The sequence below is a fragment of the Heloderma suspectum genome, chromosome 4 (genome assembly GCF_057233095.1).
Source record: "Heloderma suspectum isolate Gila_16-S chromosome 4, 16-S_ref, whole genome shotgun sequence".
NCBI classification, from domain to species: Eukaryota; Metazoa; Chordata; class Lepidosauria; order Squamata; family Helodermatidae; genus Heloderma; species Heloderma suspectum.
This window is the reverse complement of record NC_139461.1, coordinates 101,148,051-101,173,870: the sequence shown is the minus strand read 5'-3', so window position 1 is coordinate 101,173,870 and position 25,820 is coordinate 101,148,051. Positions and strand designations below refer to the sequence as shown.

General features: G+C 42.7%; 1 protein-coding gene across 1 annotated transcript in view; it reads left to right on the top strand.

Moving 5' to 3' along the window:
- The window catches only part of PARD6G (par-6 family cell polarity regulator gamma), a 112,638-nt gene that overhangs the window by 16,325 nt on the left and 70,493 nt on the right, over positions 1–25,820 (top strand). Inside the window, exon 2 of the mRNA XM_084850080.1 lies at positions 9,511–9,733. Coding sequence (XP_084706206.1) covers positions 9,511–9,733 — 223 coding nt within the window. The remainder of the gene's footprint in view (positions 1–9,510; positions 9,734–25,820) is intronic.

Genomic DNA, 25,820 nt, shown 5'->3' with positions numbered 1-25,820 from the left:
TAGTTAAACTATGGAATTTGCTACCACAGCATGTAGTGATGGCCAGCAATTTGGATGGCTTTAAAAGGGGACTGGACAAATCCCTGGAGGAAAAGGCTATCAATGGCTACTAGTCCTGATGGCTATGTGCTACCTCCAGTACCAGAGGCAATGAGCCTATGTACACCAGTTGCTGGGGAACATGGGTGGGAGGGCGCTGTTGCGCTCATGCCCTGCTTGTGGGTTCCTGGTCAGCAGCTGTTTGGCCACTGTGTGAATGGAATGCTGGACTAGAGGGACCCTTGGTCTGGTCCAGCAGGGCTCTGCTTACGTTCTTATGTTGCTGGTGCCTTTTTACTAGAAATCGATTACAGGAGTACTCTGTGGCTCCTTGTACAGGACCAAAGCATTTCTACTACAGAGGCAGTGCTTAGTCTGCTGCTGTGTGATTGGAGAGAGTTGGCATTAGGGCAGAGATAGCGAGGTCCATGGAGGTTTCCCATCCTGCCCAGCCCATTTCCTCCCCAGCCTTGTTCCCCACAGGGACAGCTCCTATCTCAGATCAGCAGCTGATCGGAGATAAGTGCTTTTCTTTGCTTAGCGCTGAGAAAGGCTCCATTTCTCAGTACTTAGCAGGGGAAAGGACTTCGTTGGGACAGGGGAGGACGCTGCTGAGTAATTCGGTCCTGAGCCTTGCCCTGCAGGGACTCGTCGTACTTACTTCTGAGGAGATGTGCAGATGCTTCATATTTGGGATGCTATGCTATTGGAAAGTGCTTCTGAATTATTCAGTCCTAGTTACTTCAGAGTAGACATGCAAAGACATGTCCTGCTTGTTTGTGAGTAGATATGCTGCTCATGCTTGCTTCTGAATAGATATAGCTCCTATTATATATTGGTAACAATGGAATGTGGGGGTTTTGTTTTTTTTGTTTTCATTTTTCAGCCCTGCCTACTTTAGTATGTGGCCACATCCATGTTTGCCTTTGGATCTGCCTGCCATTGGAATAGGCCTCCCTGAGAATCCAGTCCTCGGGCCAAAAAAGGTACCCACCCCCACTATAGGACCTGCCTGTATATGGCTGTCTGTATGCGGCTGAAGTGCTGCGCTCACTTTCTTTTGTTCATTATCAAGCATGTGATTCTCCATGTAGCACCGATACATTCCTGTCCTATATTCTTGTAGGCCTCTCAACATTGGGAAGATGTAATCAATTCTGGTCTGAATTAATACACTTGCCTCTGGCATGGGGGCCATATTTCTGTTTTATCACTTGTAGCTCAATAGCCTCACATATTTTAATAATAGCTACTGAATGGCAAGTGTTAAACAAAAACACTTCACCTGGCAACCATGGATACCAGAAGTGATACAGCCAGAGGGGATTTGTGGCACTTTTGGATAGGAGCAGACATGTTCATATGCTGGCCCAGTCTGTTGCATTACTGGTTTTGCCCCCAGCTGTGTAGATTTAAAATCACACTAAGGTATGATAGGCTGCATATGTACTGTTCTTCAAGAGTGGGGAACCTTTTTCGGTCTGAGGGCAAGTTTCCATTTTAGAGAAGCTGTTGGGGGCTGCATTCCAGTGGTGGCCAGGGCCCAAGGCAAAAGTGGGTGGGGCTGGAAAATATCCTACCCCTTCCCAAATTCCATTGTTACCAATTTATAGCAGGAAGCATGCCTACTCAGAAGGAAGTATGCGCAGCATGTCTATTCACAAGTAAGCAAGACAAGCCTCCGCATGTCTACTCACAAGTCAACATGAGCATCAAATCTACTCACAAGTCAGCAGGCCAAGCCTCTGCAGGACAAGGCTCAGAAGGAAGCAGGACTAAATCACTCAGCAGTTTTCTCCCCTGGCCCCCTCTGCCCCACAGAGAAAAGCTCTTGCCTCCGAAATGTGCTTTCCCCTTTGTGGCAGAGGGGGAGGGGCAGGGAAGAAGCTGCCAGGCCATATCAGGCCTGCAACCTGGAGTTTCCCTATTCCCCCTGAACATTATACCTCATACATTGGACTTAACTCATGACACACTTGCCAGAAATGTTAGCCACCACTGCTATAGGAGGTATGATGAGCTGCTATGTTAACCCTGTATTTTTTTCCCTTCTCGGTAGGATTTTTTCAGGCATTGCACCTCATTTGTGGAACAGTCTCCCCTGTCCATTTGTGTACTTTGTTTTCAGTGTGTGTATCTGCAAGTTCAATTGATTTAACTTCATTTAATAGGATGTTTAGATAGATCTGTGCTAACAAATTCAAGTTTAATTTCCCCCTTGGTCCAGCATAAACCTTGCAATACACTACAAAATGGTATAAGTTGTCTACTACGCAAGTCTTCCAGATGTTCTGTTGGGATTTTGAGATGGCATTAAGACCCTAAACTATGCCAAAAAAGGCTTACACAGGGAGCTTGATGTCAACTTTGATAAGGTATCAAAGTACTTTTCTAATATGTGTTACACTTGTAAAATAATGCAAATATGGAGAGAGTCATGATTTCTGGATCAATTCCATAAACTCCCTGTAGAATATCTCACAGAGTTTATTTCCATAACTGCAAAAAGCCTTAGCAATTTAAGCTTTGGCAGGGGTGGGGGGAGTGTGCATTTATTCTTGCAGATAAGTATGGAGCTATTCTGGCTTGTTCCAGAGAGCACTTTTGGGGGAGTTGAGTTTGCACCACTTTACATAACTTGAAATAATATGAAAAAACAGCTGTGAAAATATGGGCTTCTACTGGCATAACACCAACTTTAGCTCTAATACATGCTGCCAGAGATCCTCAAGGCAACCTTAGGAAGGATCTCAGAATGTGTATTAATATCTACCAGTTCCCATATCCTTGCTCCATAGGGAGTACTTTTCTTGAACACATTTCCACTGCAAAGCAAGATCGAATTTCCCCCTTTAAAGTTATTGCAAAATCCAAGATTACTTGCAAAGATTTGGAAACATTCACCTTTGTTGTAGCTAGGTGAGTATTCAAAGTCCCTTTTTCTGAAAACCAGTCACCCAGATAAATGAACCTCCAGCTCCTGACCATCAAGTGATCATTTATGGTGCAAAGAATGAACTCCAAAAATAACTCGTAATTTTAGTGTAACTGGTGTTTAGCTGTTCCTTTTGGCAGACCATCTCATAACTTCTGACCAGAGGGATTTCTCCAGAAAACTGGTCCTTATTCCCTAATCTTTTTGATCCTGCTGGATCAGGTCAAGGACCCATCTAATTTATTCCCATAGCTGCCAACTGCAGGGGTGGGCAGAAAGTAGATTTCCAAATGTTTTGGACTTCAACTCCCAGCTTTCCTGACCATTGACCAGGCTGGTAGGGGCTTCTGAGAGTTGAAGTCCAAAAATCTGGAGAGCTACCTTTTGTCTTCCCCAGCCAACTAGATGCCTCCAGTATCCCATTGCTAAGTATGAAGGGATGATCGATCATACTTCTCGCTTGCCTAAATCCTGCCTGTTCTTCGGAAATGATATAATTTCAGTCAGCCAAATCTTTCAGTTTCTGCAGAAGGAAGCATGTTTACAGTATTGAGCATTCAACAGACTTCATTTGCCTGTAATGTCTGGGGTCTGTTTTAGACTTTGCTCCCTAAATATTGGAACTGGGTTGTTCAACTCCCAACCTTTAGGGATTTTACCATAGGTACTTTTGTAAGTGAGTGCAGCTCTGCCAGGACTGGTCCCTACAAATCAATGTTTCAGAGTGATTTGTACATGGGCATTCCCCCCGGCAGGCTTTGTTATAATGGAATCTCTGAATTCATCTTTTTACTTTGGAAAAAAGGTTATTACTAGTCACTTGGGGAATCTTCCCCAAGTCAGGGAACTTTATTTGAAGTATATCCAACAGCTGATGGTATTCCATGATGGTTGTGAGCTTGCCCATTTATCATGTGCCATCTGGGTGTTGAATATGGTTCTTGTTTCCTTTGAGCTGTTAAGCTGCCAAATTTTGTGGGATCTCTAATGACTGCTGCTACCTCATTGTTGTTTTTAAATCTTCTTTCTCCTCTTTCATCAACTGTTTATAGTTGTCTCATTTGTTTCACAAGTATGTGCACCTTTGTGGAAACATAATTTGACCTGCCGCTCCTTGCCACTCTGCCCAATCTCTTGCCACCCCACATGAATTTTGTATTGGAAGTTCATAATGGCCTGACCAGATGTCTTTATCTGCCTCCAGTAGCTTTTCCTTCTCTGAATCGTATTGCAGAGTTAATACATTTTTCTACTTTTGTTTGTAATGTAGAATTCTACTTCAACCTATGTTCCATGTTGGGTATTTACTAAAGTTGGGGATAATTACATGAGTGGGGGACTTAGCGAATCTATTAGCAGCTGATAATTATTTTGATCTTGTAGCCTACGTAAAGTACTGAAAATGGGATGAGACCTTGGGATCACCATGTAAGTTATAATGATGACCCATCTCTATGAGGAAGCATAGCTTGACCTAACTGGCCTCCTAAGCTTTCTTCCATTGCATATCTTAATATGAACAAGAAGTTGAAGACAACTTCAAACACATCCAGTCCTGCTTTATTTACAACCGTATCCCTGGATCTCTTGGAGGGGAGGCACTCCCGTTGGTGCCAGTGAGGTTTTTTTCTTAACCCCTGCGGTGGGGGTGCAGGTGTTTGAGAGGGAAGCAGATCTGGGGCAAGGTCTCTGTGCATCATGGTCCTGGTCTGGGCCCCTGGACACTTACTTCCGAGCATGCTGTGGATTTATTGTAAACTGTTGTTTGGTCCTGAGCTTCCTTTATAACTTGAAAAGTGCAATTGAATGCCCACCGCCTGTTTCTTAAGAAACCCAGCAATCTTCTGCACCATGCCTATTATATTATCTTCCAAAGTTGTGAAGTCATAGAAAGTAACCCGATTTGTTGCTTCCTTATGGCAGTCTCGGCAGAAGGAGTTTTCCTTTCACTTGTTCTAAGCTGAGCTCTTCATTTCTTCATGCCTTGTTTACCCAGAAGATCCTAGGTGAATGCCTCTCAGATCTTCCCACCTGTGATGGTGGACATATTGGATGGGCTGATCCTTCTCTCTGTTCCCTGTTCAGTCCTACGAAATTGAACTGTCTGATCTTAACATTTACTAACCAGCTTTCTAAGATTAGGTTTGGTGCCAAACTTGAAGTTAAAACAATTAGAAGTACTTGTCCATATAGAATGGCTTATAGGGCTTGATCAAAACCAATCTTCATTCAGTAAATGTTTATATCGCCTGAGCCTATATAGAGTATTTGCCTTTGTACATTCCTTTTGGCACTCTTTATTGTTGACATTGATTTAGTATGGGAATAGACAAGAATCCCTGCTGTGTAACGATAGGTTGGTTCCTTGGATATCTTTTGTTGCTTGTAACTGCAAATCGGCCAGACGATGACTAATATTCAGGAGATTCTCAGGATGAGGGCCCATTGTTTGGAAAGCAAGCATGTGTAATACTATTTTGTTAGTCACCATTCATGGCACTGTCAGCCTAAATTACCTTCAACCCCCTCTCCCCTGCTCTTCTCTTGCTTTAGCTTTGCAACATCAGTTGGGATGTTTGCATTAGGTAAATAGGTCAAAGTAGATTACTGTACTTCATTGTTCAAAAACTGCTCTAATAAGTAGATTAGTTGCCCATAATGAAGGATTGTTCTGGCTGGTGTCTTAGTGTAGTCTGTGTGATACGCAAACATACAAGTCCTCTAAACCCATTTATCATTGTAGTGATAGGAAGATTCAAAGAGATCATCTGGAAAAGACACTTAGAGACAAACACCAACTATGAGGTGTTCTGTCTTTTTGACCTAGCTAGTGCTGGGTAATGTAATGTATCATTGCTGCTCAGCAGCCTTTAATTAGAAAGAGAAGGATGAAAATAACCTTCTTTTTCAAATAAGCCAAACAATTGGGAACAGCAAAGTCAAATATTAGTAGCCTAAAGGCAGGGATGGCTTATAGTCTATGGAGTCTTTTTTTTTTTTTTTTGCTTGCAGGCCATGTGAAAATGCTTCAAGCCATATATTATCTTTCCAGCTTTCTAGTTCTGCATGCTCTTCATGGCAAGCTATATAAGAGGTCTTTGTGACCTCACACGTACATTCAGATAGAAACATCTGAATATTGCTTTGTTGGATTACTTGGAGTTTAGTTTATAATATAGGTCCTTATTGTTGTGTGTGTTCGCAAAATGAGACTTGTAAGATTATCACCTTTTAAATGTTGGATTAATGTTCATTGTTGTAATGGTATGCAAGGTTCCGGGTTGCACAGAATCCTTTATTAAATTGTTTTCCTGTTGATTCTATGAAGAGTTGCCAATATCTTAAAAACAACCCTTCATTACTCATATTGGAAATGTGTTGTATGATTATAATGTTGTGTAATAAAGAGTTGTTTTCAGTAATCCTACGACAAGCGCTTTTGCTTTTAACAGTTTCTTAACTATAAAATAACTTGAAACATCAAATAACTTAAAACTTAAACATCATTTCATAGAGGTTTACTTGTAAATTCATTAAGGACACTGGGTTGTTTTCCTCTGGTACTACTTTCTGTACCAGACACAGCCCTTCTGTGTTAATGGCTGTGGGAAGGTTTACAGCTTTGGCTACTGGGTGGTATAAAAATGCAATAAATAAATAAACATCTCCTGGGGCTCATCTTTATCCTGTATGCTTTTTCTATAGCATTCAGTAATATATATTTCATCAAATCCTTTCCATTTCTGTCTTCCTACAATCATTTCATAGTGGCTCTTCTGTCAGAGTCCTTGACAGCTGAAGCCTTTAATATACCTCTCCTGCCCTGACTCCGTGAATTGCTTGTTTGCTTGAAACACACCTGCTCACACTTGACACCTCTTCATTTCAATGTACAATCCTACTTGTGCAGTGAGTTGAGGGTGCTTATTGGCTTCCCTGGTAACTATTTCAAATATTGTCAAATATCATCAAGGTGAAGTACATATACAGTCCTGTGAAAAAGAAAGTACACCCTCTTTGAGTTCTATGGTTTTACGTATCAGGACATAATAAAAATCATCTGGTCCTTAGCAGGTCTTAAAACTAGGTAAATACAACCTCAGATGACAACAACACATGACATATTACACCGTGCCATTATTTATCTTACAGAAATAAAGCCAAAATGGAGAAGCCATGTGTGAAAAACTAAGTACACCTCATGTAGAACCACCTTTAGCAGCAATAACTTGAAGTAATCGTTTTCTGTATGACTTTATCAGTCTCTCACATCGTTGTGGAGGAATTTTGGCCTGCTCTTCTTTACAACATTGCTTCAGTTCATCGAGGTTTGCGGGCATTTGTTTACGCACAGCTCTGTTAAGGTCCTGCCACAGCATTTCAATCGGATTGAGGTCTGGACTTTGACTGGGCCATTGCAACACCTTGATTCTTTTCTTTTTCAGCCATTCTGTTGTACATTTGCTGGTGTGCTTGGGATCATTGTCCTGTTGCATGGCCCAATTTCGGCCAAGCTTTAGCTGTTGGACAGATAGCCTCACATTTGATTCTAGAATACTTTGGTATACAGAGGTCATGGTCGACTCAATGACTGCAAGGTGCCCAGGTCCTGTGGCTGCAAAACAAACCCAAATCATCACCCCTCCACCACCATGCTTGACGGCATGAGATGTTTGTGCTGATATGCTGTGTTTGGTTTTTGCCAAACGTGGCACTGTGCATTATGGCCAAACATCTTCACTTTGGTCTTGTCTGCCCAAAGGACATTGTTCCAGAAGTCTTGTGATTTGTTCAGATGCAACTTTGCAAACCTAAGCCGTGCTGCCATGTTCTTTTTAGAGAGAAGAGGCTTTCTCCTGGCAACCCTTCCAAACAAACCATACTTGTTCAGTCTTTTTCTAATTGTACTGTCATGAACGTCAACATTTAACATGCTAACTGAGGCCTGTCGAGTCTGAGATGTAACCCTTGGATGTTTTGCAGTTTCTCTGAGCATTGCACGGTCTGCCCTTGGGGTGAATTTGCTGGGACGTCCACTCCTGGGAAGACTGGCAACTGTCTTGAGTGTTTTCCATTTGTGAATAATCTTCCTCACTGTAGAATGATGGACTTTAAATTGTTTGGAAATGGCCTTATAGCCCTTCCCAGATTGATGGGCAGCAGCAAGTGCTTCTCTAAGATCATTGCTGATGTCTTTACTCTTTGGCATTGTGTTAACACACACCTGAATGCTCAAGACCAGCAAACTCCTGAGACTTCGGCTTTTACAGAGGTGGTCACACTTGCTGATGATCAATTAATCAAGGGCATTTGATTAGCAGCACCTGGCTGCTACTTCGCCTCTTCATACCTATGGAAGCAGTAAGGATGTACTTAGTTTTTCACACATGGCTTCTCCATTTTGGCTTTATTTCTGTAAAATAAATAATGACATGGTGTAATATGTCATGTGTTGTTGTTCATCTGAGGTTGTATTTACCTAATTTTAAGACCTGCTAAGGACCGGATGTTTTTTATTATGTCCTGATACATAAAACCATAGAACTCAAAGAGGGCGTACTTTCTTTTTCACATGACTGTAAATCCTTCTTGTAGACTTTCTTCATGTTTCTTTTATGTTACCCTCATAGTAAAAGTACTTAAACTGAAATTAGTTTTGCCTAAGGGCAGTAAGTACAGTCATTCCACAGTCTGTATCGATTACCTAGCTGTCATTTAGGGAAATCAAACAGGGATTCTCAAATGTTACTTGTTGACTTAAGTGGAACTGATTTCAAAGTTGTGTGCTTAGAATGAGAGACAGTAAAGCAAAGTAAAGAGGAGATCCAGGGCTGGAGTCTAGGGTAGGCATGGCTGGGCCCACACCCCAGCAGGGGCCCACTGACAAGAGCCCCCTGGAGTTGCTCCCCTTCACCACTGGACCCTGCTTGTCCACCTGCCTCTCACTCTGGCCCAGACAGTGGTGGTGGTGAGGAGGAGGAGCAGTAGATGCCACTGCCTGCTTACTTACCAGCTCTCTGCCTGTCAAAGGAAGTGGTAGTAATAATGAGAGAGGATTAGGAGCAGTAGCAGCTGGTAACAATGGTGGTGAGAAGGTAAACTTATTGGGGGAAGGAGCCTGCTGAGGGCTCCTGGCTCAGGGGCCCTCAAAACCCGGAGCTGGCACTGCGGAGATCGCATTCTTCCCCGATCTTGGGTAGACTAGAGGATGTCTGAAGTTAATGGTAGGAAAATATGTATGGCCCCTTGATGTGCTTTATAGTCTGCAAGGGCAAAAACCTCTTTAGAACTAGAAATCTGCCCAGTTAGGGATTCTGTTTTTATCAACATGTGCCAAGCCAGTGTTCTTCCAAATCTGTACACTTGTAAATAGATTTTTTTATAAAGGTGCTTTCATTTAGCAAAACACTAAATAAATCCTGCAGAATAACAAGGTTTCTGTTTCAGAATAAAAATAGCAAATGTCAAACCTGAAAGCTTTTGCAGTTTTAAAAATCCTGACACCTGCTGATCTGCACTCTCTCCCTTGATTGCAGTTTGGTGCAGAATTCCGAAGATTTTCTCTGGATCGTTACAAGCCGGGAAAATTTGAAGACTTCTACAAACTTATCCTTCACATCCACCACATATCCAACATGGAAGTAATGATTGGATATGCAGATATACATGGGGATCTTCTTCCTATTAATAATGATGACAACTTCTTCAAGGCTGTTTCAAGTGCAAACCCACTGCTTAGGATTTTTATACAAAAACAAGGTAAGACGAAACGGTCACCCATCTATTGAAAATGTAAGCTTATTTTTCAAACTGATTTCTAATTTTCGAAAGCTCCAGTTGAGAGTGGAATCTGGTTTGAGTTGGGTTGTCAGCCAAGATAGTTAAGTGGGGCGGGTAAACTACTGTTGGGGAAACAGGAGGAATATATTATAAGGCAGTGCATTAGCATATCTTAATAGCATGGAATAATTTGCATGTTCATTTCATGAGTATGGCAAGTGCTAGGCTATTGTTAGCAATGTTGCAAGTGCTTAGTATTCTTCAAAAATTTCTCCTCTCCTATGTAGAAAACATAAATTGGCCCTTTAATAAAAACAACCCTGAAATAATGAATGGGTTCGGGCGACACACTATGGCTTGTCATGGGATATTTAACCCATGATGAGCTGCAGTGCCCATGGGTGCAAGGTTGCATATGCATTCTCCACTCAGGAGCTGTTCTGTTGTGTGAATCTTGGGAGCGTAGGTTATGTGAGGGTTATTTAACCTTCACATAACCCACACTCACCTGGTTCGCATGACACAACAACCCCCAGCTGGGGGTTGTATATTCAGAGTGCCAGCCACATGTGCTGCAGCCTCACCACCATGTTAAATAACTCATGTGGGCTGTTAGGTCATGCGAAGAGCCCTAATGACTAAAATTCAAAGAAGTGTACATCATTGGAATTTGTGCGCTTCCTTCTCTGTACTTCACACTTTGATAGTTGGGTGACAGAATTCTAGTCTACTACTACTCCCAAATTCTCTTTGCAGCCATCAAATCTAGAAACTTAAAAAAACAACAACACCAAAACCTGCATGCTAGGATTCTGTATATTTTAACAGGTATCCCCTGGGCTACCAGGGGAAAGAACAATGCTACATCTTGCCCAGTGTTGCTTAAGTTATTCCCATTCTACCTCGTTTGGTTGCCTACCTTATTTGGTTTTGTAATTTGATTATTTAAATCACATTGGGGCACAGTCCTATGAAGACAGTTGGCAGCCTCCGAACCCGGAGGCTGCCGAGTATCCAATGCAGGGCAGCTGGAACATGAAGGCAAACTTCACCTCTGCTCTCTAGCCACCCTGCATTTCTGCTAGATGGGTGATTCTGCCTGTCTAGCAGTGGCACTTTGGAGGGGAGGGAAGGAGGCTGGGGCAGCCATTGGAAATGTGCTATGGCCGATCCCCCAGGCTCCTACCCTTCCTGCCCCTAGGAATGCCCCCTTTTCCTATCTCTGCACTCCATCTCCGAGCATGGAGACGTAGCCAGAACTGCACTGGCTACGACGGGGAGGGGACCGTGGTTTCTTGGCTCTGGAGTCAGAGCCTCCTTTCTGACCTTGGAGCCCAGAAGCTGAACAATCTTATGTCTCTCTCCCCCTGCCCCCCTCAGACACTGTGTAGGTGACATAGAATTGCTCCCTTACTGATTCAAAACTGGATTTCTAAACCATTCTCAAGCTGCTGTATTCTAAAGCACATTTAAGAAGCAATGACTTTCTTCCCCTTTGGCTCTGTTTACAGTTATTCTAAGATAAGTAATCTAGAAGATAGGGAGGAACACAAATGAAAATATGCTGTCTAGAACAGAATAAAGTAGAAGTAGCAGAAATAACAAACAGGCAAATATGCAGTGTGGACCTTCTTGTGTACAGACAAGAGCCTGGTGTTGTGTCAATCTAAGACTTGGTTCAGATGACACAATAACCCATGATGGTTTAAATAAACCATGATGGCTTATTTAACCCATTGTGGTTATTGTGTTGTCCGTTGGGAATTTTTAAATCCATGATGCCTTATTTGGCCAAAATAACCCACTCTGATAACCCGTGTTATTTAACCCAATGTGGGTTATCATGTCATCTGTTGGGCACCATCGGCTTTTTGTTCACACAACAAGAGTGGTTCAGATTGCTGCCGTCGCTCTGTTTTTTTGTGGGAGTTTTCTGTGTAATGGAAACTCCCTGACAGTTTGTTGGGATGGGGCAAAAAGTGAGCATGTTTTTTCCCTATTCCCCCATTTTCCCCTGTTCCACAGTTGCCTCTGTTCCTCTCCCCCCCACCTTGCATTTTTTGCGGATTTGTGTATTTTTGCAATCATGGTTATTTGGAACGTGCTAAAGCCACTATGCCAGTAATGTCTATGGGGAGAAACGCGCAGTTCCGCTTTAGCGCTTTAGGGAGAAAATGCTATAGTGAAAGAGTGCTACAGCTCCTTTTTGGTGCACTTGGAATTTTCGCTCCTCTGGGTAATTGTACAGAGATCTGGTGGTGGATCGGGTGCCTCCTGACTAGGGGAGGCCCTTTTGGTGCACCCAGGATTTTTGCTCCTTTGTCAGTGAGTGAAACAGTATCACTACTCGGGCAGGAAGACTGAAGCGGGGTGGGGGATGACTCAGATTATGCACGATAGCTTAATAAAATACTCACTCATTAGCCCACTCATGTGGCAGGGCATCGTGGATTATTTTAAAAATAAGCTACTGTGAGTAGCTTACTAAACCACCATGGCTTAAGGTGATGTCTGAACTGCCTAAGAGTGTGTGTGTGTGTGTGTGTGTGTGAGTGTGTGTGACAGAGAGAGAGAGAGAGAGAGTTTAATGTGGCTTAATTATGATGTAGGGTACTCATACTGTCCTCCGGTTTTCACGACTGGGATGTCTGACAGTGTGTAGCTGCAAAAGCATTGCACTGTTATTGCATAGTGGCCCTCTCCTGGATTCTATTTTCTGATCGCAAATGCGCACTAGTTATGTGTGGGCAAGTGGGCTAGTAACTTTGAATTTATGGGCAAGTCACAAAAATCCTTAAATCATAAGGAACAGCATTCTATTTTGTCATGGCAAAGTCAATTCAAATTTACTTGTGTCATGTCCCCTCCAGATTGATTCTCTTTTGCAAAACAGCTACACTTCTTATTTAACTTGGATGCGGTGCTGGAAAGTGCAGAGCCTGATGACCTCGCCTTACTCACATTGTTACAATGCTCCCTTCTTTAAAAAATGTAGCAAGGGGAAGAGGAGGAGTGGGTGGGGAAAGTAGCTTAGTGTGAAGAGCTTTGAGTAAACAGTGATGTATTTGACTATCAGGTTTTGGAGGAGGTTGAATATTACACTTAAAGCCATAGTTAGTAGTAAATCTAGTAGTAAATAAAGTTGTATTCCTTTACCAGCTATTATTCCCATATAGCTGCAGTGTTCCTCTTTACAGATTCAAATGTAGAATGTATTAAACTTTGGAGTGTGTGTGTGATGGATAATTCCAGAGACCTGCAAAGCCCCAACTTTTGAATGCCCTACTGACAGAGATATGATTGACACTGACCTTGCTTTCCTTTTGATGCCAAATCAAAACATTCATTTTTGCCCAGGCATTTAATTTTTAAAAAATTGATTCATTTGTTTGCTGGTCGAATAGTTTTTATACTTTGTAATTTTATTGTTACATTCTATTTGTCTTGTTATAACATTATGTACTCTGTGCTCTGGGATTCCTAGTGGATGAAGGGCTGTTGTATTTAAGTGATCATTTTACTTTTTGTGTCTGGGACCAGAGCCCTCAAGAATTCTAAAGCAGTACATGGGTGTTTCTCTGCAATGTACTTTGCCACTTTCTGCTGTTGCTTGACACTCTGGTTGAGCAGGTTGTGACTAGATTACCATCTTGGACCAATATCCCTCTCTCATTTCAACATCAAGGGAAGTGCACAGATGTTCTGCTCTAGGGTTTTTTCTGCTAAGCACGCTGAGCCATCACCGCTGCTAATCTCAATGGAAACAGATATTTTTCACAGTTGGAAAAGGTAATAGAACACAGCATATGGACCTGGGTTTAAATCCCACTTGTTTTATGTATGTATGTATTTATTAAATGTCTTAATCGCCCATCTGGCCAGTCACCCAGCCATGCTGGGCAATGTACAATAATACAACAGTTTAAAGGAATAAAATTCCACATTAAAACATTGTATTTCTAAAAATACCCTAACCCACCCCAAATGCCTGCCTGAACAACCACGTTTTTAATGTGTGTCAGAAGCTCATGAAAGAGGGGGCATGGTGGAGTTCCCTAGGGAGGGAGTTCCACAGAGTGGGGGCCACCACAGAGAAGGCCCTTTCCCTCGTCCTCACCAGCCTAGCTGTCCTGCCTGATGGGACAGAGAGAAGGCCATCCAAGGCTGATCTTGTTGAGCAACCTGTCTGGTATTGCTGGAGGCACTCCTTGAGATAGGCTGGGCCGGAACCATATAGGGTTTTAAAGGTCAAAACCAACACCTTGAATTTGGCCCAGAAAACAACTGGTAACCAGTGCAACTCCTTCAGCACTGGAGTGATGTGATCACGCCGGCGGCTGCCTTTAATCTGGCAAGCCGCTGCGTTCTGCACCAGCTGCAGCTTCCGAACCGTCTTCAAGGGTAACCCCATGTTGAGCGCATTACAGTAGTCTAGTCTACAGTAGTCACCTGAGTTTGATTGGATGGCCTTGGGGCCCATTTTATACACTTAGCCTTTGCTCTCTCTCTGCAGAATGGGAACAATGCCTTCCCACACTGTGGTGATAAAGGAGGAAATGTTATCTGTGTTGAGCTTTGGGGATTAGAGCAGGAGGCATAGCTAAATAAAAACGTAGACCAGGTAAAAAGTGAGCCATCTCCCCTCTCTTGCTTCTGTGGATGAACAGCAGCTGGATTTCTCATGAAGTAGGGACTCAGTGCCCTTTTGCTGCTGTTTTTCCCAGGACCACCTAGGCAGGTTGTGATGCAGAGTGCTCATGAAGGAGGTTCTTCATCCTGGTTCAGCTGGTGAGGGGATAGTGGCTTTATCATCTCCCTGACATGCAGGCAGGCATGAATGAAGGAGCTGAGCTCACCAAAGTGTACGTCATCCATTTTCTCCCAAGGCCAATGTACAAAATGTGTTCTACTTGTGGAACATGCTTTTCTTCTACTTCTCTTTCCTCTCTTCTTCCCCCTAGATCCTGGCTCATTTATCACAAGAAGAAGCTGTAGCCATGCAATGCAATGACTGCTTAATCAACCTTAATTCTGTGCAAATACTGGAATTCATGTAGAAAGCAGTTAAAATGGAATTATACAGCATTTAGTGCTGCCAACTATATTGTGTATCCCTTTTCTTATCCCATTTTATTTATTATTTTGCCCTTCCAGAGCTCAGAATGGTTCCTAGATGGTCTCCTGTCCAGATATTGTCCAGGCCCAGATTTGCTTAGCTTCCCAGGTAGAAACACATCAGATGCCTTCAGGTCACCATTAGCACTAACTATTACATAGAACCGAAGAGCACTGTTTGGCCCTCTTTAAGCATAGGCTGATATTTCTCCTTGTACATTGAGCCTCTGGTGTTTATGGATGAAGGATATGTCTGGTAGTGATACTTTTTTCTCTCTTGCTTTTTTCAACACTACAGTGCCCAGTTGAGCAAAGGAAGTATTCCTATGAACTGTAGTCCTGGTTTTCCCCAGCACACTTCCATGCTCGCTGAGGGAAACCAGCTCTGCGAATTGTTAGTACACCCTGACAGCTCTTAGACTTGTGGGCTTATGGGAGGCCAGTGTGAGAAGGGGAGCACCCTAAATATTTGCACTGCCAGAATTGGCAGTGTTGAAACAGTGCTTCCTGTACCTGCTGTTTAAGAACAATTTGAAAATGTCCTTAGAAGCCCAGTGGGAAGCAATTTTTAATTTTGGAACAAGTAAGGCCCTTGCTAATCTAGGAGCCTGGGCTACATAATTGTCATATGCTAAGTGGATATACACAGTGTTTGGGATACACCAGAAGTACTGACCTGATCCCAAGACATGAACAACACAATATATAAAACCTCAATAAGGTGTTCTGGCAACCACCCACCAGCCTAGCATCTGTTTCACTGGTTTCTCCTAGAAGACTGTTTAAAGCATCAATAATAGTAGAAAGGGTTGTTTTTTTAAAAAATAGCAGCCTGGAGGAGAGATGTGGTTGACCAGTTTTAAGGAAATGCTGAACTGAACATCAAAACAGTCAATAAAAGTCAAGCATTAATGTTGTTGACTGTCCTCTCAGCTGAAGTAAAAGGATGTTTCCCATCTGCTTTTCTAAGGCTTGGTTTCAAAGATCAGACCCTTGGCTAATATCCTTGTTCTGAACATGTTGGTGTCTCGCTGACAAGCTAGCTGAGGTGTGTGTATGTTCCTATAACTCTGTTCCACTAATTAATGCCAGTATGATCTGAAATCCACAGTTGGGCAATACCTTTATTAGGACCAACCAAAATTAAACAAAAATATGCAAGCTTTCTTGTTCTCCAGAACTCTTCATCAGGCTAGGTTGTACAAGGAGCAAGTCATAGGGGAAGAAACAGAAAAGTCCAAAAATATGGCCTTATGTTGTGACCATTAGGTTTGCAATTTAGAGAGGCCCAGTCTCAAAATGGAGATTTGCAGTCTGAACAAGTTAGTAGTAAGGATTGTAGGTATCAGATTACGCCTAGCAATGCATTTTGGGACAGAGAAGCAATGGCTGATATCCATTTCTGAAAACACAAAGGTGGAGAAACAGGACAGTCCTTAAATCAGCAAAGCCAGAGATTAGTTTTGGGTGGTACCCTAGGTGTAAAGGTCAATGGAGGCCAAATTGGGAGTATTCCTAGTGGTTGGAGGGGATGGAACCCTCAACACAAAGTTCCTCTTTATGTGGTAGAACATCTTCTTTTGGTGGTAGAGCCTGCCTTGAATGGCTTAATACAATATTTTCCAAAGCACATTAAAAAACCAAAACAAAGATAGCTATCCTGTAAATCCAAAATGTGTCCCATAGTGGTACGTATCTACTGTGTGAGAGATTATGGTATCAAAATTGGGATAGTGATGTGGGAAACTTTCTTCTTCTCCTGAAGGTGCAGGAAAAAATGTCTTCCTGCTTTAGGTTAAAATATAGGAAGAACTGATTTGGCAAACTTTTTGTTCCTTCTGGCTGGGATCTAAGAAGTGCATTCCCAACACAGTTTTCAGGTCTCCCTTTCCTAATGGCATTTGCTTGACCAGCTGCCCCCAAAGATGGGAGGGCTTTGCAGAAATTCTCTGTAGTGCCTCACTTTGTATCGGTCAAGAGAAGAAAGCAAGATAACCCGCACATGCAAGACCTTGTTCTTCTTTGAAGGAGTTCTTTTGATTAGTGTGATTACGTCTGTGTGTGTGATGGAACCTGCAATTTCTATAAGTCTGTTTTAGTGGTTGCTTTGATGTACTAGATCTGCAATAGGTTTGGATCTAGCAGGGCTGACCCTACCATTAGGCAGAGTGAGGCAGCCATCTCAGACAGCACATTTTTGGTATCATGAAAAGGCAGCAAATTGTTAGTTAATGTATTACTGTATTTGGGTTGGGGAAGAAGCACATATGGAAATTTCTGCATCAAGGGCAAAAATAACTTGGTTGGTCCTTGGGTGTTATGCCCCTTGACTTGAGGAGTGGGCACCATTTACTATTTCACCTCAGGCAGCAAAATGTCTTGAGCTGACCCTGGAATCTAGACTTTAGCTATGAAGAAATCATCCTGTAATGCAAGAAAGCAATATGACTTGTTAGTCGGGGTGGAATTGGATGTACACTGTGTAAGATGGTGACCATAAGGAAGCTGTTTGTCAGAAGTACAGTGAGCTGTAGATATGGATGCTAAGACTGAATGGGCACTTTCAGATAGTGTTGCTAACTCTTTTACTGGTACTGCTGCTAAGTCTTTAACGACAGCCTGACACAGACATTAAGCAGGTGAACACTCTTCCTGCCATGTCATTTGTGAAAGCTTCACCTGCTTAATTTTGTGTGTCAGGCAGCTGGTAAAGGAATAAGAGTAAGGCCAGAAAAAAAAAAAGCGAGAGGAAGTTGGCAGCTCTAGTTTTACAGCAGCCTCACAAGGTGATAATTATCAACATCAGAGCTCCCTGCCTCTTCTGGGCTGGGCTAGTGTGCTCTTTGTTCTTCATATTTGAATCCAAATTATGTGGTAATCATGGCCAACAAGATTATTTAGCATAAAGATGATATTTGCCAGAGCTGAACTGATCAAGCAGAATGTCTTGTAGGAGCTCAGCTCTGTTAATATTGATAAAAAAATAAAGCTTGTAAAACCAGAAGTGCTCTCTCTTTTTAAGACCTAGTAACATATGAGAGACTTAATCTGTTTTTCCTTTTAAAATATACTTTGGGCTATCCTCTGAATAAAGGCAATAGTTAAAACACCTGAGCCAGTTTAATGAGTCTCCTCATTCACCCAGGGTGGTGTGTTTGGCCAGGGCAGGAACTTCTCCATCTCTTCTAGGAGCTTCTGCTTAGGAAAGTGTATTTCTTTCAAGACTAAAGAATGCCATATCGTCCCACACACCTGCTTAAAGAACAAATCCTTGCATTTATTCTAATACGTTTAGAATATGTTTGCATCTGTGTGTGCAAAGTAGAAATGGGAATAATTCAGTGTCCGCCAGCCTGAACAATGAATATGAGAGAGAGGAAAGCTATAGTTACTGAATCCTCATCTATATAACTGTCTCTCTAAACTGTTCGTGTGAGGCATAGGAACTTGCTGGATCTTTTGGCAGACAGCAAGACAGTGTGTGGTGGTGGTAAATTAAGTCCAGAAGTAGCAATACACTCCTTTAAAAAAAACCTTAAAAAACCAAGAACCCACACCTGCTAAAATTAGCAACTTTAAACAGGAAACTTCTGAATTAACCACCCACTAACAATATCCTTGGAATAAATGATTCAGACAACATGTGGAGATAGTCATTTCATCACAACACTAGCAAATACTTAATGACTGGAGGACATGCTGAGTTTCTAGTTAGGGTTGCCACTTCTTTTCATCTTGACTGAGGCCTTGTCCCTTTTAACAGCTGCACAAGAGGCAGAAATGGAATTGGATGCAGCTTTCCTCATCAGTGAGAGGCTCATCTGATTCTGCCTGGAGTGATGTTTGCTCCTTCCTGTGCTGCTCAATAATGTTTGAAATCTGAAGTGGCATGGGAGAACTCCATGCCATGATGCATTCTCTTGTGTGGAGGGCTGACACTGGTGTGGACTCTTCCCAAGTGACCCTTAGACTTCTGACAGCACCAGGCAGTGTGGGAAGAACCAATGCTGCAGTGGGTGTGTTTGAGGGGAAAGCTGGTGGTAATCCAAATGTAAAGATACATATTTGTTAGCATTGGCCTGGATTAAAAGAAACGGTTTGTTAAATCCTTAGCATCATATTACACAAATATGGTTTTAAACTAAGTATGCTGTATAGAAAAGCTGTTGATTTTTGATATCCTGTATACTGCAAATTGCTTTAGACATTTCTGTGTTCTGAGGGTAGGTATATCACTTGATGCTCCTTGGCTAGCTAATAAAAAGTCTAGCCTTTTTTGTTCTCAGCTTTTTTTTGTTTTTGGTTGTTATCATGCGATAATGTTGCTGATATGAATACCAGGATCCTATGTTGTTGTTCAGTCGTTCAGTCGTGTCCGACTCTTCGTGACCCCATGGACCATAGCACGCCAGGCCTTCCTGTCCTGCACTCTCTCCCGGAGTGTGCTCAAGTTCATATTCATTGCATCCGTGATGCTATCTAGCCATCTCGTCCTCTGCCGTCCCCTTCTCCTTTTGCCTTCAGTCTTTCCCAGCATCAGGGTCTTTTCCAGGGAGTTTTCTCTTCGCATTAGGTGGCCAAAATATTGGACCTTCAGCTTCAGTATCTGTCCTTCCAATGAGCACTCAGGGTTGATTTCCTTTAGGATGGACTGATTTGACCTCCTTGCAGTCCAGGGCACTCGTAAGAGTCTTCTCCAGCACCACAGTTCGAAAGCATCAATTCTTCGGCGCTCAGCCTTCCTTATAGTCCAGCTCTCACAGCCATACATTACTACTGGGAAAACCATAGCTTTGATTAGACGGACCTTTGTCGGCAAGGTGATGTCTCTGCTTCTTACTATGCTGTCTAGGTTTGCCATAGCTTTCCTCCCAAGGAGCAAGCGTCTTTTAATTTCATGGCTACAGTCACCGTCTGCGGTGATCTTGGAGCCCAAGAAAGTAAAATCTGTCACTGCTTCCATTTCTTCCCCTTCTATATGCCAGGAAGTGATGGGGCCAGATGCCATGATCTTAGTTTTTTTAATGTTGAGTTTCAAACCAGCTTTTGCACTCTCCTCTTTCACCCTCAACAAGAGGCTCTTGAGATCCTCTTCGCTTTCTGCCATTAGGGTGGTATCGTCTGCATATCGGAGGTTGTTGATAATTCTCCCAGCAATCTTAATTCCAACCTCTGATTCATCCAACCCGGCATTTCTCATGATGTACTCTGCATATAAGTTAAATAAGCAGGGTGACAATATGCAGCCTTGTCGTACTCCTTTCCCGATTTTGAACCAATCGGTTGTTCCATGTCTGGTTCTTACTGTTGCTTCTTGACCCTCGTACAGGTTTCTCAGGAGACAGGTAAGGTGGTCTGGTACTCCCATCACTTTCAGAATTTGCCACAGTTTGTTGTGATCCACACAATCAAAGGCTTTAGCGTAGTCAATGAAGCAGAAATAGACGTTTTTCTGGAATTCTCTTGCTTTCTCCATGATGCAGCGAAAGTTGGCGATTTGATCTCTAGTTCCTCTGCCTCTTCTAAACCCAGCTTGCACTTCCGGTAGTTCTCGGTTCACATACTGCTGAAGCCTAGCTTGTAGGATTTTGAGCATCACCTTGCTGGCATGTGAAATGAGCGCAATTGTGCGGTAGTTTGAACACTCTTTGGCGTTGCCCTTCTTTGGAATTGGAATGTAAACTGACCTTTTCCAGTCTTGTGGCCACTGTTGAGTGTTCCAGATTTGTTGGCATATTGAATGCAGCACTTTAACAGCATCATCTTTTAGGATTTTAAATAGCTCGGCTGGAATACTGTCATCTCCGCTAGCTTTGTTGTTACTAATGCTTCCTAAGGCCCACTTGACTTCACTCTCGAGGATGTCTGGCTCAAGTTCAGTGACCGCACTATCATGGCTATCAGGGACATTCAGATCTTTCCTGTATAGTTCTTCTGTGTATTCTTGCCACCTCTTCTTAATCTCATCTGCTTCTGTTAGGTCCCTGCCTTCTTTGTCCTTGATCATGCCCGTCTTAGCACAAAACGTTCCCTTGAGATCTCCAATTTTCTTGAAGAGATCTCTAGTCTTTCCCATTCTGTTGTTTTCCTCGATTTCTTTGCATTGTTCATTTAAGAAGGCCTTCTTGTCTCTCCTTGCTATTCTCTGGAACTCTGCATTCAGTTGGCTATATCTTCCCCTTTCTCCCTTGCTTTTCGCTTCCCTTCTTTCGTGAGCTACTTGTAAAGCCTCATCAGACAGCCACTTGGCTTTCTTGCATTTCTTTTTCTTTGGGATGGATTGAGTTGCTGCCTCCTGAACAATGTTACGGACCTCTGTCCATAGTTCCTCAGGCACTCTGTCTATCAGGTCTAATCCCTGAAATCTATTCCTCACCTCCACTGTATATTCATAAGGGATATGATTTAGGTCATACCTGAACGGTTTAGTGGTTTTTCCGACGTTCTTCAATTTAAGCCGAAATTTTGCAAGAAGCAGCTCATGATCTGAGCCACAGTCAGCTCCAGGTCTTGTTTTTACTGACTGTATGGAGCTTCTCCATCTTTGGCTGCAAAGGACATAATCAATCTGATTTCGATATTGACCATCTGGTGACGTCCATGTGTAGAGTCGCCTCTTGTGCTGTTGGAAAAGAGTGTTTGCTATGATCAGCATGTTCTCTTGGCAAAACTCTATTAGCTTTTGTCCTGCTTCATTTTGTACACCAAGGCCATGCCTGCCTGTTATCCCGGTGATTTCTTGACTTCCTACTTTAGCATTCCAATCCCCTATAATGAAGAGGACATCTTTTTTTGGTGTTAGTTCTAGAAGGTGTTGTAGGTCTTCATAGAACCGATCAACCTCAGCTTCTTCGGCCTCAGTGGTTGGGGCATAGACTTGAATTACTGTGATGTTGAATTGTTTGCCTTGGATTCGTATTGAGATCATTCTTTCGTTTTTGAGATTGTACCCCAGTACTGCTTTTCCCACCCTTTTGTTGACTATGAGTGCTACTCCATTTCTTCTAAGGGATTCTTGCCCACAATAGTAGATATGATGGTCACCTGAATTAAATTCGCCCATGCCTGTCCATTTTAGTTCGCTGATTCCCAAGATGTCGATGTTCAATCTTGCCATCTCATGTTTGACCACCTCCAGCTTACCTTGATTCATTGATCTGACATTCCAGGTTCCTAGTCAATATTGTTCTTTACAGCATCGGATTTTCTTTTCACCACCAGACACATCCACAGCTGAGTGTCCTTTCGGCTTTGGCCCAGCCGCTTCACTCTTTCTGGCGCTACTTGGAGATACCCTCTGCTCTTCCCCAGTAGCATATTGGACACCTTCCGACCTGAGGGGCTCATCTTCCGGCGTCATCTCTTTTAGCCTTGTGATACTTTCCATGGGGTTTTCTTGGCAAGAATACTGGAGTGGGTTGCCATTTCCTTCTCCAGTGGACCACATTTTGTCAGAACTCTCTGCCATGACCTGTCCGTCTTGGGTGGCCCTGCACGGCATAGCTTATGGCTTCACTGAGTTACGCAAGCCCCTTCGCCACAACAAGGCAGTGATCCATGAATGGGCAGGATCCTATACTGGCAAGTAAATGCTCCGAATAATAAAAGCCTTGGGGCTGTTCCATTTCAGATTGCAGAGGATGAGATTGCATGTCTGAATGCTCCTCCATGTGCAAAACTCTCTGCTTCTAGAAAGTTAGTATATCAATGTGAAAAGGGTGAAGAGGGGGTGATGGATGAGAATCTCTCCCTTCTACGTGATGGTTTTTCCTCTGTGTAGGGCAGAGGTGAGCAACTTGTAGCCCCTCAGATGTTTTGGCCTACAATTACCATCATCCTTCACCATTGGCTATGCTGGCTAGGGCTGATGGGAGTTGTAGGCCAAAACATCTGGAGGGCCACAAGTTGTCTGTCCCTGGTATAGGGAGAGCTTGATGTAAGGGAACATCCTCTCACGTGCATTTGGAAGTAGATATTTCCATGGGTATTCTATGAGAAACAATCTAAATGTTTCCACTGAAAAAGAAATGTTAGAACTGGCACTTGCCATTTAAAAAATAGAGAGCAAATATAAGGTTTCCAGTTGAAACTAGTCTGCTGTTCCTTAATAGTAGAGAACTATAAGGGAGAACTTTGTTGGGTTCGGATTGTTCTAAAGTAGACCAGCACCATATTGATTAGAGCCTTCCTAGGGAATATGATACCCAGTCATCGTTGGTCTGTTTGTCTTTTCTGATGAAGCTGATTACATTTTACGTAGGTAAAATATGCAGTAGCTACCATCGAAGCACTTTTTTTTAAACCAGTTTTAAGACCATTAATTTTGCTTACCTAAAACAGTTTGTGAGCTGGGCTCTAAAATATGGCTTTGTTTTAGTGGATTTTAATGCATCTTTTATCCTTCCAAGTTGCTTAAACAGCACAAGACTCACTCTTCCACTTCGCAGTAATGGATTGGATCACTTGCTGCACTGTGATTTAACTTGTCAAATTTACAAAACCATTTGGACAGTCTTTGCTGGTAACTATACATTTGAACTTGCAATACTGTCACAAGGTTGGGTGCAAAATGTCCTTAAAAGGCCATCTGGGGGTCCTGTTCCTTCACAACAGCATGTGTGGCCATATGCTTTCGTATGACTCTCTCAATTCTAAGGGCATGAACTGGCCCATTAAATGTGCACCTCTCTCTACAGCTTTTTATCAAAGCTGATTCACAAGCATACACAGAAATGGAATGTAGCATTCTTTATGGGCTTCAGTTGCACTTTCAAGTTCCAGCCGTGAACTATTTTTCTGCCTCTGTATGGCCAAGATTATTATTCAGGAATTCCATTTTCCATACTTAAAATACAGGCCACTGTTGACTGGAGAAATACAAAAGCACCACACATTTGTTTAAAATCCCAAGGGACAAATCTGTGCCTGTGTTCCGTTTTTTAAATGCTTGTTTTATGCTAACCTGAAACACTTCCTTAGTGAATCAGCAAGATTCTTCAATATGAGTTAAACAATAAGAGGTGTGTGTGTGTGTTTGTGTATGTATGTAGGAGGGATGAGCAAGTGGGGAGAGTAATGATGGCAAACACACATTAGAATTGGGTCACCAAAGAATTCCTATAAAATGGAAGGCAGGTGGTTAATGCAGAATGTGGTGCTGGATTCTTTCCCTTACTGCACCTCCTTCTGAAACCCACTCCTCCCTGTTGCTATTCTCCCTATTGTGAAATAACCACTGCTGGGAGAAAAGTGGCTGGGGATGTGACTTCTGGGAAAAGCCTGGGTGAGGAAGGATTCAACACCCCCTACTATGCTTGCTTTAAAAACCCCTTTGATAGCAATTTGGCACAATTGGCTGTGCCATTGTTGTACAGTCTAGTTTCCCCTGACGATTGTTTTCCCAGCTTGAGTGACTTTACTGAGAGAAGTGACAGCTGGTTCAGAGTGTAATGTAGGCCTGCAGGATGGGTGATGCTGCCTTTCTCAAGGTATGCTTTGCCTAGTGAGATTTCAGAGTACCTCCCACACATGACCACCGCCCTCTAACAAGTGAGGTGAGCAGAAACATCATTGTTTGCTTGCAAGTTTTTATAAACGTGCAAATTTAAGAAATAAAAAATATTAGGAGCTGAGGTTTTATAATCCTCATTTGAAAGTTTCTAGTTTAGTTCTTCTAAAATCTAGGTAACAGGCACTTCTCTAACAGACATTTAGGCAAGGCATGAAAGTCTAGACTTCAGTGACAAAAGGGGATATGCTAGCCATATGGAAGCCCTGCATATGATGGCATATTGCTCTAGAGTGCTTAGAATTCATTCAGATTTCTGATGCAGTCAGGCTTGTAAATAGCCCATGTCTCCTGGTAGTCCATGGCAAGTAAAGAAAATAGCACTAAGGAATGCAGAGAAGCTTTTAAAAAACAAGTGGGGATGCAAAAGACCAACATCAGTGCTATTGGCTGGAAAATGTTTGTGGACTAGCAACTTCAGTAGGTTTATTTACAAGATTGACCATTTGCCAGAAGATTTTGGAAGGGTAGGTAGGTGTTCCTAAGCAACTGCAAGGTGAACGTCTTGGGATTGTGGAGGTAGAACTCATCCCTTTTCTTGGCTTGTCGGTCTTCCTTGTAATAGATGAAACATCTTACTTTTAGAAGATCTGTTATTTGCTCCATTTCAAATGGAGGGGAAATAAACTACTGAACGGATCAAAGTAGAGTTTGGGGTTTTTGTTTTGGCTTATTATTCTTTTTTGCACACCAAACCATTGGCTCAAGTTTACCTCTCTTTGGTAGTGAATCTTGACTGCAACTCCCATCATCCCCAGCCAGCAGAGCCTGGCTGGGGGTGATGGGAGTTGTGGGCCCATGTTGCCAATCTCTGCCACAAAAGAATGTTGGATGCAAGCCGTGAAGAGAATCTTTGGGTTTTCTGTTTCTCATGTTTGACTGTCTTATGATCTAGGGGAGACTGTGCAAGACTGTGTGGGTGCTAACCGTCTTTGCACATTAGAATACAAAAAAGTGTGTGGACACTCCTCCCCTCCACTGTTCACTTGGACAATGCTTATGAAAATGCTTTGTCTGGCATCTCTTACCATTCTAAGTCTCCTGTGCCCCACAGAAAAATAGTTATTGCCAGTATTTCATAACTGGCTGGCTGTTATTCCTATTATACTGCTGAGTCAGGCTAGCTGAATTATCTAATGGGGGAAAGGGGTGTTTGGAAGGGGTTCAGAGAGGTCTTGTCCTTTTTGTTGCTGTTGGGATGTGTTAAATCGGCTGAGCCCTTTGCTGCAAGTTTTCTGTTCTTTAATTTTGGAATGTCTTGCAATCGCCCCACCTCACCCCCGCTGCAAGAAAAGAGCAACTCTTTCTTTGGTGTGTTGGCAAAATGTCTCTTGAATTATGGCCATGAGAATTGTTGGGCTGCTGGGGTGGGGGGCAACGCTA